General features: G+C 32.0%; 1 protein-coding gene across 1 annotated transcript in view; it reads right to left on the bottom strand.

Annotated features, from left to right (window-relative positions):
• Positions 1–12146: 12146 nt before the first annotated feature.
• The window catches only part of TECRL (trans-2,3-enoyl-CoA reductase like), a 77626-nt gene continuing 74947 nt past the window's right edge, over positions 12147–14825 (bottom strand). Inside the window, exons 10-12 of the mRNA XM_069458185.1 lie at positions 13698–13783; positions 13129–13174; positions 12147–12274 (exon numbers count right to left, since the gene is read on the bottom strand). Of these exons, the coding sequence (XP_069314286.1) occupies positions 12147–12274; positions 13129–13174; positions 13698–13783 (260 nt within the window). The remainder of the gene's footprint in view (positions 12275–13128; positions 13175–13697; positions 13784–14825) is intronic.

Below are 14825 nucleotides of genomic sequence, written 5' to 3'. Positions count from 1 at the left end.
TAAAATAGCAAAAGTAAGAAAGGACAAAGATGGCCACTATATAATGGTGAAAGGGAAGATCCAACAAGAAGTGTTAACAATTCTTAATATTAATGCACCCAACTCAGGAGCACCCAGATACATAAAGCAAAACCTGTGTAATCTAAATAGCATGATAAACAATAATGTCATAATAGCCAGGGACTTCAACACTCCACTGAATGAACTAGACAGATCTTCTAAACAGAAAATAAGCAAAGAAATAATGGACTTAAACATAACAGAGTTCTAGAACAAAAGAGTTGATAGACCTCTGCAGAGGATTCCACCCAAATAAAGCCTAATATACATTCTTCTCATCAGCTCATGGAGCTTTTTCCAAACTTGATCACATACTAGGCCACAAATAAGACCTCAACAAATTGAAAAAAAAATGGAAATAATACCATGTATCTTCTCAGATCATATTGGTATAAAATTAGAGTTCAATTCTAACATAAATACACACAACTTCACAAAATCACGGAAATTGAACAATTTGTTGAATGTCTATTGGGTAAATGAGGAGATACAGAGAGAAATCAAAACATTCTTCGAACTTAATGATAACAGGGACAAAAGTTATCAAAATCTGTGGGACTCAGCAAAAGCATTCCTGAGAGGAAAACTAATAGAATTAAATGCTCACATCCAAAAAGCAGAAAACTCACATATCAACAATCTAACAAACACTCTCAAGGAATTGGAAAAGGAAGAGCAAATCAACATAGCAGAAGAAAATAAAGAACTAAGATCAAAGCAGCACTGAATGAAATTGAGAGCTAAAGAACTATGAAGAAGATCAACAAAACCAAACAATGCTTTTTCAAAAAGATAAACAAAATTGACAGCCCTCTTGCCAGACTGACAAGCACTGGAAGGGAAAGGACTCTAATAATCTCAATTAGAAATGATAAAGGAGAGGTCACAACAGACACCACAGAAATACATAATATTATCTTTGAATACTATAAAAACTTATATGCCCAAAAACTACATAATGTGGAGGAAATGGAAAAATTCCTGGAAACATACAACCTCCCTAAATTCACCCAGGAGGAAGTAGAATTCCTGAACAGACCAATATCAAGCACAGAAATCGGAGCAGCAATTAAAAACCTTCCAAAAAGGAAAAGTCCCAGATTGGATTGTTACACATCCGAGTTCTACCAAACATTTAAAGAACTCATACCTATACTACAGAAATTATTCCACAACATTGAGGAAGATAGAATCCTCCCTATCTCATTCTACGAAGCCAACATCACTCTGATACCAAAACCAGGAAAGGACACAACAAGAAAAGAAAACTACAGACTAATATGCCTCATGAATATTGACGCAAAAATCCTCAACAAAATTTTAGCAAATCGAATCCAACAGCATATCAAAAAAATAATTTACCATGACCATGTGGGCTTTATACCAGAGATGCAAGGCTGGTTCAACATATGCAAATCTATGAATGCAATTAACCTCATAAATAAAGGCAAGAACAAAGACCAGATGATTCTCTCAATTGATGCAGAAATAGCATTTGACAAAGTCCAGCACATCTTTATGATAAAAATTCTTAGCAAAATAGGCATGGATGGAACATAACTTAAAATTATCAAAGCTGTATATGATAAACTCACAGCCAGTATCATCTGAATGGGGAAAAACTGAAACCATTCCCACTTAGATCTGGAACCAGACAAGGATGTCCACTATCCCCACTTGTATTCAACATAGTGCTCGAAGTCCTTGCTAGAGCAATTAGACAAGAGAAGGGAACTAAGGCCATCAAAATGGGGGCAGAAGAGATCAAATTCTCACTCTTTGTTGATGATATAATATTATATTGAGAAAATGCCAAGGATCCAACCAAGAGACTCCTAGAATTGATAAATGAATTCAGTAAAGTCTTAGAATACAAAATTAATACACACAAATCAGAGGCATTCTTATACATCAATAGCAGTCAAGCTGAAATTCAAATAAAAAACACAGTACCTTTTATTACAATAGCCTCAAACAAAATCAAATATCTGGGTATATATTTAACAAAAGAGGTAAGATATATATGCAAGGAGAACTATAAAACACTAAAAAAAGAAACTGTAGAAGATATAAACAAATGGGAAAAGCTACCATGCTCATGGATTGGGAGAATCAACTTTGTTAAAATGTCCATACTACCTACAGTCATATACAGAATTAATGCAATCTCTATCAAAGTACTATCATCATTCTTTACAGATCTAGAAAAAAATAATTCTACGCTTTGTATGGAACAAGAGAAGACCTTGTATAGCCAAAGCAATCTTAAGCAAAAAGAACAAACTGGGAGGTATCAGTCTACCAGACTTCAAGCTGTACTACAAGGCTATAGTAAGTAAAACAACATGGTACCGGCGCAAGAATAGAGACATAGACTTTTGGAACAGGGCTGAGAATCCAGAGATGAAACCATCCGTATATTGTCATCTAATCATTGACAAGGCAGACAAAAATATACACTGGGGAAAAAAATCCCTTTTCAATAAATGGTGCTGGGAAAACTGGATAGCAACATGTAGAAGATTAAAACTGGATCCCCATGTCTAACCTCTTACAAAAACCAATTCTAGATGGATAACAGACTTAAATCTAAGGCATGAAACCTTAAGAATCCTAGAAGAAAATGTAGGGAAGACTCTTTCAGACATTGGCCTAGGCAAAGAATTTATGAAGACCCCTCCAAAGCAATCACAGCAGCTACAAAAATAAATAAATGGGACCTGATCAAATTAAAAAGCTTTTGTACAGCCAAGGAAACTATCATTAGAGCAAACAGACAACCTACGGAATGGGAGAAAATATTTGCTCTGGACACATCCCATAAAGAGCTGATAACAAGAATCTATCTAGAACTCAAAAAATCAACAAGAAAAAATCAAACAAGCCCATCAATAAATGGGCAAAGGACATGAACAGAAACTTTCAAAAGAAAACAGAATAATTGCTAGCAAATACATATTAAAAAAAAGCTCAGTATCTCTAAGCATTAGGGAAATGCAAATCAAAACCACAATGAGAGATCACCTAACTCCAGTAAGACTGGCCTTTATCAAAAAGTCCCAAAGCAACAAATGCTGGCAAGGATGTGGAAAGGTACAAACAATCTTATACTGCTGGTGGAACTGCAAATTAGTGCAACCTCTGTGGAAAAGAATTTGGAGAGTCCTCAAAGAGCTCCAAGTAGAACTACCATTTGATCCAGCAATACCTCTATTAGGCATCCACTCAAAGGAACAAAAGTCATTCTATAATAAAGACATTTGCCCTTGAATGTTTATGGCAGCACAATTCACTGTAGCAAGGATGTGGAAATAACCCAAGTGCCCCTTAATCCATGAGTGGATTAATAAAATATATGTATGCAGTGGAATACTACTCAATTATAAGAAATGATGGTGATCTAGCACCTCTTATATTTTCCTGGATAGAGATTGAGCCCATCCTCCGAAGTGAGGTATCACAAGACAGGAAAAATAGGCACCACATGTACTCACCAGCAAACTGGCACTGACTGATCAACACTAAGATGCTCACACAGTAGTTATATTCTTTGGGGGTAGGCTGCTTGGGGGTGGGTAATCTAACAACAAATGGATGTGGTGAGCACTGTAGGGGGGAAGGGGCACGTCTGAAACCATGCTTGGGATGCGGCAAAGTCATAACACATAACAAAAATGTCTGTATCCCCATAATTTCCTGAAATAAAAAAATCGAAAAGTTTTTTTTAGTCTTTAAATATTAGACGCAATTTTCATAACACTTGCAAAAAAGGTATTAAATAGAATTTCAAAGAAACCACAGGAGAAGCATGATTTTTGTTGAATAAGTAACATTGTGTGATGAATAAAAATGTTGTAACCAGAAATTTTTATTATAATTATAATGACCTGTGATCTCATGGTATAGGACAGGTATAAAAACTTTTCAGATTGTGATCTAATCAAGTTTTCTAAAAGTATGTGCCAGGGGAATGACAGTTTTCATCATAAGCCATTTTTACAAGCCCCATGTAAATTTTCCTTGGTTACATGATTGATTTGTTTGGATGGATTTCTCCTTAAAAGTATTTTTAGACCACAAAAGCAAGCCTTTGGAGCATGTTCACACAGCAAATAGTTCTGGGCTAGACTAGAAGAGAACTAATAGGGCATACTTCTCATTATCTTTACATAATATTCACGTTAAAAATAAAATAGAATACAGTTTCAAAAGAGTGAATAAAAGACACACTTAACCTTTCTGTATCTTTAGTTTTTTTATTTGTAAAATCTCTTCTAACTTGAAAATGCTATAATTTCAGATTCAAGAAAAGTCTAGCAAATGAACCATAAAAGCAATACTGCATTTATCGGGATAATGGATTGAATAGGATATAATAGTATCAGTGATACCCTCCTCAGACAAACTGAGCTATTAAACACCTAAGATCAATTTCAGCCAGCAGCTACTCATAGATATTTTCACTTCAGTCACCAGGTAATTATGTGTACTTGAATCAATAATGTTGTACACTGAACACACTAAGGTACAGCATCTCATGCTAATGAGGCAGACAGCCAATATTTTCCTCGAGGCTTATTGGATTGACTTGACAACAATACTTGTTAAATATTATAATTGGAAGTACTCTTTAGTGCCATTGAGTAAGACAAAAAACAAACTCCAGTGGAGATAAATCAGAGACATGAGTCTTCTGAAGTGAAATCAATATGTGAGTGTTTTCATACCATGATAATGTGCTGAAAAAGAACTATGGTGAAACACTTAGTTGTATATTTAATACTGAAATGAGTAAGGTTTATTTATGAAAGTTTATTTTCCTTTTATTTATATAATTTGTACCAGAAGAATTGATCTCCTTTTTCAGTGAAATAGCATAATTTTTCATATTTAGAAAACATGAAACTTATACTTGTCAACATTTGTAAAGTAAATTCAAGAACACTGATGAGATACTTTCTGCCATTAAAATATGTTTAGAAATAAACACAAGAAGTTAATATTAAGAAATACATATATAACATAACACACCCAGGGAAAATGAGTTATAAATATAAGAGACAGAAATAACTCCAACCTCTCCTGTTTGTTATTGTTAATGGTTAATTAAAATGTGCTCTCAGCTCACCTTTGCTGGAATGACTTTAAGGTATTTTTGTCTTAACACTAATCTTTCATTTAAGACCTTTGAGCATTATGGTTTAATTTTGCAAGGAAGGAGGTCTGAGAGCATTGAACATATAAATCAACATATAAAATGAACATCTAAACTGATTTGTATTTAAAAATAATATATCCATTTATGTTAAAAAATGATACAACCAGAATATAGGAGAAAGAGAAAATAAAGGTAAAATTTTTTTGAGAGGAGGTATAATTATGAATAGGTCTTTGAATAGATAAATGCATGAAAAGGATATTTAGGTGCTTTTGCTTTCCATTGTGACCTGCAGTTCTGTCTTTTGTGCCTTCTCAGGGTACTGGGGAAAATATTTTAATTATTTTTATAATATATCTTTTAGATGTCTTATCTGAGTCTTTGTAATAGAAAACCAAGAAAAATTTTCCATATAATTGCATAATTTTATTCAAATTCTAAGAGTTGCATGAATTATTTTTTTTAAAAAGAACTTATCTAAAAACTAGGACTTTTGTTCAAAAACCTCATTTTATATGAGATAACAGCGGTCCAATAATTATCTTGTTGAAGAACAATGTTATTCAACTAAAATAAAAATTTTCTTTCCAGTTCAGTACCCTAATTCCAGAATCACATGTAATTGAGAATTTGATATTAAGGAAGTAGAAAGTTATAATCTAAAGTATGACACCTTTCAAATTCTGCCTAGATTACCTTGATTCTTTTCACATAAGACAGAATTGGATTGAAATACAAATATTTTTGACATAAAATGATCTTTTTTTTCAGGCTTTCCTGTAGAGGGACTAGATCACTTAATTCAAGCCAGGTGGAATTAATTGTGTGGTTTACCAGGTTCTCTTGGCAGAAGAGTAGGAGAAAATGAGAGTTGATGTTTGAGGACTGTAGTGATATTTATTATGTCATGCATTGCAGTGTAGGTTCCAGACAATCCATTGGTTAACACTCTCTCCATGTTCTGGTAAGCAAAGTGCAGGTTTCCAGCAATATGGGCTTAATAAATACTTTTATCAACACCATAAAAATGGGCTGCACATCCAGCAGGACTTCAAAACCAGAAGAAAATGAATATAAAGAATGAGTGTTTGGCAGAATGCACCAGTGAAGCCATCAGGTCCAGAGATTTTCTTTGTTGGGAGACTTTTGATTATTGATTCAATGTCCTTTCTAGTTATAGATCTATTTGGGTTTTTTATTTCTTCATGAATCATTCTTGGTAGGCTTTGTTTTTCTGTGAAACTGTCCATTTTGTCTAGGTTATCTAATTCATTGGCATACAATTGTTCGTACTACTCTTTTATAATCCTTTTCACTTCTGTAGACTCAGTAGTAACACACTACTTTCATTTATGATTTTAGTAATTTGAACCAGTTGAACTGGTTCCAACTATCCTGAAATTAATTACAATATATATAGTAAAACAAAAGCAATATATTTTATCTGTATTTCAGAGTTATGCAAAACCACGTCAAAACTGTATTTAAAATGTTATGGGGGAATGTATTAGGATCCATGAATTTCTCATTTGAAAAAATTCCCCCAACTACATAATTCATAAGTACCATCAATACATATATAATGTTCAATGAAAATTACATCCTATTTTGGTACCACTTTGCAAGTATATTTTGACTTTTAACTCCATGAACAAAAATTTATTTACGTATCTCTAACCTATGCTATTTTCAGGCCACTTTCCAGATTGTTATAGACTGTCCTGCCAAATTGATTTTTAATTCTAGTCTGGAAATTGAGAACTTGTGTACAAAATCATCCCATGACAGTCGCAGATCTTGATTAGAGCCCAATTATCATTCCTGAACACTCTAGGCCTTTGTATCTACTGGAACATTTTCATATTTCCCCTCTGTTGGTACAGAGAATATTCTGTGAATCAATTCCTTTGTGCACTCTCAACATTTGAATACATAATCTCTATTAATTGTAACTACATCACTATCCAAAAAAGTTTTACCAAAAGCAACAAGACAAAACAAAACAAAAATGGATGGAAACAAATTATTCTCTCAGCTATTTTAAAATTTTACATATTTTATTTTAATAAGTTTCCTTCTACCAACTTATTACCCACTCCTCTATACATTTCTAAACGTTAATATCTTAACAGTTTTTACTAGCCACTATTTATTAAGCACTGCTAACTCAATTACAATATGGACTTAAGATAAATTTAAATGTAAGTGAAAATAATGCTCCACTTTCTTATAAAACAGTTGCTAAGACAACAAACAGAACAGCAAAATATGGGGCCAAATTTTAATATTCAAAACATTCCTTGAAGACATTTGTCTAACCTAACTTTCACCAGCCTTTATTGCAATTAACTTTGTGTGTGTGGATGTATTTGTGTTTATCCCCAAAATGCAAAACCATAAAGCAACAAAATCATTTTTAAAGATAAGCTAATTGTCAACTGCTCTATAAAACTTTCCCTAACATAACGCTTTGGTGTTTTCTCCTCATTTAGCAGGTTATGGTTGTTGTTTCTGTTAAGATCCCAAATATACTCTCTTATAATCAAATATGTTCTGTTACAGCATATCATATGCCATGTATAATGTTATACCTACTTGTTATCCATCTGCCTTAGTAGATAGTGTATCTATTCATTTCCTGAAAGCAAATATTAAGCCTGAATCACCCTTGTATCTGCAGTAATGGGCAAAGATTCCAGAACACTACAAGGGTTTAATCTATAGAAGACATAACTATAAGAGTTCCATTATAGCAATCTTTCTTTCATTCTATTGGGAATGTTGAAACAAGAGTTACTAATGTGAAATTAGCTTCTATTCTAGAATAGTACAATTGAGATGAATTATTTTTTTCTGGCAACTGCTACTTGAGGAAAAGTCCAGTTTTACACAGCTGACAACTAGACTGTCATTCACTAAATGTTTAGAAAAGTGATCACTTCCAACTGCTTGAACTCAGTTCATGTAAGGGCACTAAATCTGGAGAAGTACAACAGCCTACTTGGAAATGCTGAGCAAAGCAAGCAGTTTTATGTTCTGAGGACTATAAAAATATATCATATGAGAAAATATCTTAAATTTTGACATTGTTAGAGTGAATATAATGGATTATCACACTGCTTCTACACTATTATTTTTGAATAATGCATTTTAAAACATGATGACAAAAAGTTTGCCCCTGAGAAGCACTGAGAATATCATTTTTCAGAAATACATTGCAAATAAAAAGACAATTCTATTTCTCAGAACACTCAAAATATCTTGTTGACATATACAATCTATGGACTACTTATAACACAGAGAAGCAATTACAGGATCAGAAAGAAAGAAAAGAACAAAAAGAACAGTTAGATGTGGTCCAGTCTGTCTCTGAGTATTTCATCCTGAGCCAGGAGATTAGGATAGGGAACACAGGCGGCCTGGAAAGAACTCAGGTGACACAAAACAATAGGAACAAAATCAGGGCTACAGATCAGTGAAAACAAAAGCTGTGGTCCAGCTGAGATTGTACCCATTGTAGATACACCCTGCTTGCTAAGATTTGGGGAAAATCCAGGGGGTAGCACCTGCGCAGATGGACGAGAGTGTCCTCAAATGACTCTGACTTCGTTATACCATTATTACCATAAATTAGCATTGCAGCTTGCCCACCCTCAGTACGTTTTGGAAGCCATGACATATCCAGGCCTGAATAAATAAAGTACAAATTTCCTCCATCCAAAGGATGGGAGGAGATAACATTCTCATTGGCCAGGGGACAGTAACACAAGAATGAGCGAGTCAGAAGAAAGAAAAGGGGAACCTGAAAGGACCCCAGGGCTGGGACATGTGCTCACTTCTGTCCCCCCTTCTGGAATGTGCTATCCCTTGCTAATCTTTATTGATACCCCCACCCCATGTCCGGAGGCATCTTTGCTTTTTCTCTTTCACTTTTTTTTACTGCTTTGGTGTTTGGTTTCAATTCTTTGTCTCCAAATACAAGAACCAAGGATGATCGCTCGCAGGAAACAATCCTGCTGAGGACCCTCTGAACTGACCTATCTTTGGATATGTAGAAAAGAGTTATTAAACACCAAGTAAACCAATGAATAACTCAATAGTTGAAGATATCAGCCATGAATTTACAGATCTATACATTTCTCTAAAGAATAACAAGTAATGGTATATTTTTAGTTTTTAGAGTTTTTGTTTGCTCACCTTGTTATGTTTTTATAAACAGTACATTCTTAAAAAGTTATAGAAATGAAGAGAAAATACATTCTAAGAAATTATAAATAGAGAAATGGCCCTAGGGAAGACGGCTCATGGGAATCAGATTCATAATTCCATACATTTTAAAGAAGTATTTACATGGTGAGGTAATGTCTATCCCATTATATCCCATGTAAACCAAGGAATAAAGGAATAAAACATAATACTGCTTTTACTATATGTAATTTAATTAATTTCATTTAATTCTACTGAAGGCTTTTTAAAACTTTTATATATCCTATTATTTTTTCTATTGAAATTGTTTGGGATATACCAGCCAGGCTTTAATTCCTAAGCTTAAAAATGAACTGATTTCTACATTGAGGATTTCAAATTGCTGATTTGATCCTAATTCAATGTTTGCAGTCTCCTGCAGGGAAGGTACAGTGTTTAAGTGTTTTTGAGTGACAGAATGCATAATAAATTAATTTGATGACAACCTATATCTTTAGTTATGATTATTGATAAATACTTTTTTAAGAACCTTTGATCATCTACCAGTTATAAAATTGGCATAACAACAAAACAACAGGAATTCCACAAAGCCCAAAAGTATTATAAGAGGCAGTGTGAAATGACTTGAGAGGACCAAAAGTGTTCCTCTGATTAGGCTAAGAGTAAAACGACTCCAAGGCCTATGAAAATTTTCAGGGTCACAGTTGTCAATTTTATGTCACATTTTACAACATGCATATTATTGATATTTAACTTAAAGTTTAGCACAGTTATTAAGCAAGCAAATATGCAGAATTTCAAATATGACTGAATTTGTTTTCCCTATAAAATAAACTATCTATAAAGCGGAGGTGGCACTGTAACCTCCTTTTCTCTCACTGATTGCCCACATCCTAAATTCAATCCCATAACTGAATCCACCAATAAATGGAATATAAAAACCTGGATGTGCACTGCAGCATCTTAGAACTGTTCTATAATTGGTATCACTTACGACAGTATTAAATGCATCCTTTTCCCAAACGACAAAACTCCTTCTTGGCGAATCTTATATTGTTCTTATGAAGATGTCATGTATATACATGTATCTGTAAATTAGAAATAAGGCCTATTTGTCTTTTTCTATAGACAACATGGAATTTATGAGTTCTTAATATCATCATAATTTTTGCCTTAACATAAAAGTCTGAATTTTTTGAAAATACACAAGTGAAAACTTTAGAATTTGAGACTGTAAATATATTATACATGGCTAAGTGCAAATATTTCACTTTTAATATAGGTATAATTTTCACAATTTCATAATGCAACTGAACTACTAGCATAAGATATTTGACACTTTTCTGTAACAGATGGAACAATAAAGAAAAAATATTACTGTCAAAATAATGTAAGAAGTTCAGCAATTTAAATGTCACAACTTTTAAAAATATTTACTTTACAATTCAGGTACTTTTAAACTTAATTTTATTTTTAATGACATAATAATTGTTCATATTTATGAGATACATAGTAATATTTTGATACATATAATGTATAGTGATTAGATCAAGGTAATTCGCATATGTAGCGTCTCAAACATTTATCATTCCTTTGTGTTGGGAATGTTTAACATTTTCCCTTCTAGCTCTTTGAAACTATATAACATATTGTTGTTAACGACAGTCATCCTAGTGCTATAGAAAACTGGAACTTATTTCTCCTACCTAGCTGTAATTTTGCATCCTTTAACAAACCTCAAGTATCCTCTGTTCTACTCTTTACTTCTATATTACCCTTTTTTTATATTCCACATATGAGTGAGAACATGTGATGTTTAACTTTCTGTTACTAGTTTATTTCCCTTAACATTACATCCTCCAGTTCCAGACAGGTTGCCATGAATGACAGAATTTCATTCTTCTTTATTACTGAATAATATTTCATTGTGAATATATACCATATTTTCTTTATCCATTCATCTATTGTTGGACACCTATGTTAAATCTATATCTTGGCTGTTGCAAATAGTGCCACAATAAACATAGGGTTGCAGATGACTCCCTGACATACTGATTTCCTTTCCTTTGGATAAATGCCCAGTTAGGGGACTGCTGTATTATATGGTAGTTCTATTTGTAGTTTTTTGAGGAACCTTCATACTATTCTCCATAATAGTTATACTAGTTTACATTCCCACTACCAGTATGTAAGAATTCCCTTTTCTTCACATCCTTACCAGTATTTGTTATTTTTTGTCTTTTTAATAATAACCATCTTAACTGGGATGAGATTATATCTCATTTTGGTTTTGATTTACATTTCCCTAATGATTAGTGATGTTGACCATTTTTTTGTATGCTTTCTTTTAAGAAGGATCTGTTCAGAACTTCTGCTCATTTTTTAATCAGATTTTTTTGCTATTGATATTTTGTCTTATGCCAATCGTATTGTGAAACAAAACAAAAAAAAAAACGTTCAAGGACCAATCCTATGCAAATATATTCCATGTGTTCTTCATTAATTCTGTTTCTACTTTTATTTTTACTTTTATTAAATTTAATTTCTACTTTTATTAAAATCTCAATTTTATTATTCTAAATTTGGCAAAATTCTACCATTTTATATTTTCACTCAGTAAAAGTGCTATTGTTCATGTATTACAAGAACATAAGAGTTAACCACCGTGATTAAGTCTGATTTAGTGAATTTTTCTATATGAGATAAGATTACTTATATTTTCTTACAATATGAATGGAATCATTGCTGATTTTCTATGCATATATGAACTGAATTTCTTCAGATAAATCTTATGTTTCTTTCGTGCCCACAAAGACATCTGGATACTCATCAGAAGTGTAAAAATCCCAACTAGAAGAAAAAAGAAATAATTATTATTTCTTTCTTATTTCTATGATGGATATAGTAAGTTACATTAGAAAAAGAATCATTACCCTATATAGCTTTTAAAATATTTCTCATATATTGAATATTTCTTATCTATTTCCTTTACTTATACTCATTGCCTGGCATATATTCAATCAATATTGCATGGATAAGTAAACATAGAAAATGTATAGCAAAGTTCAAAATAAAGCCACATGTTTTTATATCCCACTGCCACAAAATATTGTCAAATGAATTTTTATCTTTGAATTTTTCAATAAGAGTTGTCTATATGCATATACTATCTACACCCACACCTATGCATGCACATCATATAATAAACAACATTAATTGTAATTCAAAATTTTTGTGCAACAGAACAAAGAATGGATGAAATGGATATTACATATATCTCTTCTACTACATGTAGTTCATGCATTTCAACTTCTTAGTGTTAAAATGTCCAGTATTCATACTCCAAGCCCTTCCTTCACAGATACTCATGGACATTTGAAGACACAGCACATGCACATTTCTGTGCACATGCACAAGAATTTCAAGAAGGGCATTGTTACCACTATTCCTTTTTAACAAAACCTCATCGCTTAATAATAAATTTAGATTAACATTTCCTAGCTTGGATTAAGGAACAGTTACATCAACAGGAAATAATGTTTCAGTATATTTTAAGTGCTATTCAAAAAATCAAAATCAATATAAAAACATAAAATCCTTTTGCAAACATGCCAAACTTTAGTACTATAGTAACTTATTCTCAGAAACCACTTATGTTAAAGGTACATTTACTTTGATTAATTGTCAATAAACCTAGGTCTTACCTGGCAATGTTTGTGTCATGACTGTGAAACTAATCCATGATCCAATCTGTTACATTAAAACATAAATTAACAAGTAGCTATGGTTAATTTAGTAATTTGTTCACTTGCGGCCTTAAACAGATAATTTTAAGTATTAAAACATTAGAACAGCTTTAGAAAGGAATAAATTTCCAAAATAATAATAATTTAATTTTACATTTATAATACATAAGCAATCTCATAAAATAGTATTATATTCATAACAAAATAGAGTACATAGTTCTAAAACATTTTATAGAAACTAAAATCCTGAAGTATCTCAAGACATTTTATAAGACAACTGCAAAATCTTCATTAAACATAGATCAATTTTTGTACAAATATTCCTTTATCTGCAGAGAAAATTGAAATGTTCTGTTTTCCTATGCTTGTAACTGGACTTGAAAGCTATATCTGTGCCCATACCTATAGATAACACCTACATATGTTTTAGCATATGTATTAATTTACAATACATGTAAACACATAAGCAAATGTATTTAGTATGTCATCAAATAAAGTTCAGTTATTTATATACATAAATAACATACCTCATAGGTGTAGTTAGGACATGAAACCAGGAAAAACATCCATGAGAAGGGGTTATAATTTGGACTTGGGAAACAGGCATTATTTCCTTTTAGACAGGAAAGCAAAATGTTAATGATGCTACATTTCACAAACCGAACATATACTTACAGTACTAAATTCCCAAGAACAGTTATATACCACATAAAATGTCATCACATATTTATAGCTATCTATTTCACAAATTACTCAGAAGAGACCCAGTTTCAAATGCTGTGAACTTTTAACTCGAATAGAATAGTTGTCACTTTCTGACCATAGCTATAGCTATGTTGGTATAAAAATACAGAAAACACAAGGGTAATCAATTCTTTAAATTTTTAAATAAAATAATATATAAGCATTGTTTTGTATATCATATGATTTGTAGCAGCATTACATATAGAAATTATAAAATATGTTTTAATAATTGTTTGCCTCTTCACATTCTCTTTTAGTGTCAAAGAAGATATATTATATTTGGTAGAAATTATTAAATACTTCACATCTCCCTTTGTATTAGATTAGTGAAAATAATATGGAATTTTATAAGGATGTCATTTATATCAGGAAAGTGTGAAAATCTCTCATAAGAGGATTACAGGAAGTATCAGTATAGTTAATATTCTGAAATACCACATACATTATTTCTTCTCAGCAGTCAGTATTGTTATTTACATCTCTCATTATACTTCACTTATTATCACTTGATTTTTGTTACTTAATTTTCTCCTTTAAATATTTTAGATAACACATTTATAATGATTTCAAGTTGAACTTTGAGCTGTGACATTTGTGCAAGTAATATGCATTATAAAATTGTTTTATTCTCCATAGTCAGATTTAATCAGATAATAAATCAACTAATCTCTTTTAGTTATAACTCTAAAGTCATAATGAAATGTCAGTATGTTGTTTTCAAAATTGTAACTATTGTTGAAATATCAAAGGGAAAATATACTAACTGCTGTGCAGATTTCATGCACTGTTCATTTCAAGATAAAGATAAATATGTATGCATTTTAACATTTCTGATTTTGGAAAACATTTTGTCGACATCTTTATGTTATGTCTGTATATTAGCCAAAAAAAGATAATTAAGGATCCTTCTC

This window comes from Eulemur rufifrons, chromosome 24 (assembly GCF_041146395.1).
Source record: "Eulemur rufifrons isolate Redbay chromosome 24, OSU_ERuf_1, whole genome shotgun sequence".
Classification (NCBI taxonomy): Eukaryota; Metazoa; Chordata; class Mammalia; order Primates; family Lemuridae; genus Eulemur; species Eulemur rufifrons.
The sequence above is the reverse complement of the archived record's forward strand: the minus strand, read 5'-3'. Positions and strand labels throughout refer to the sequence as shown.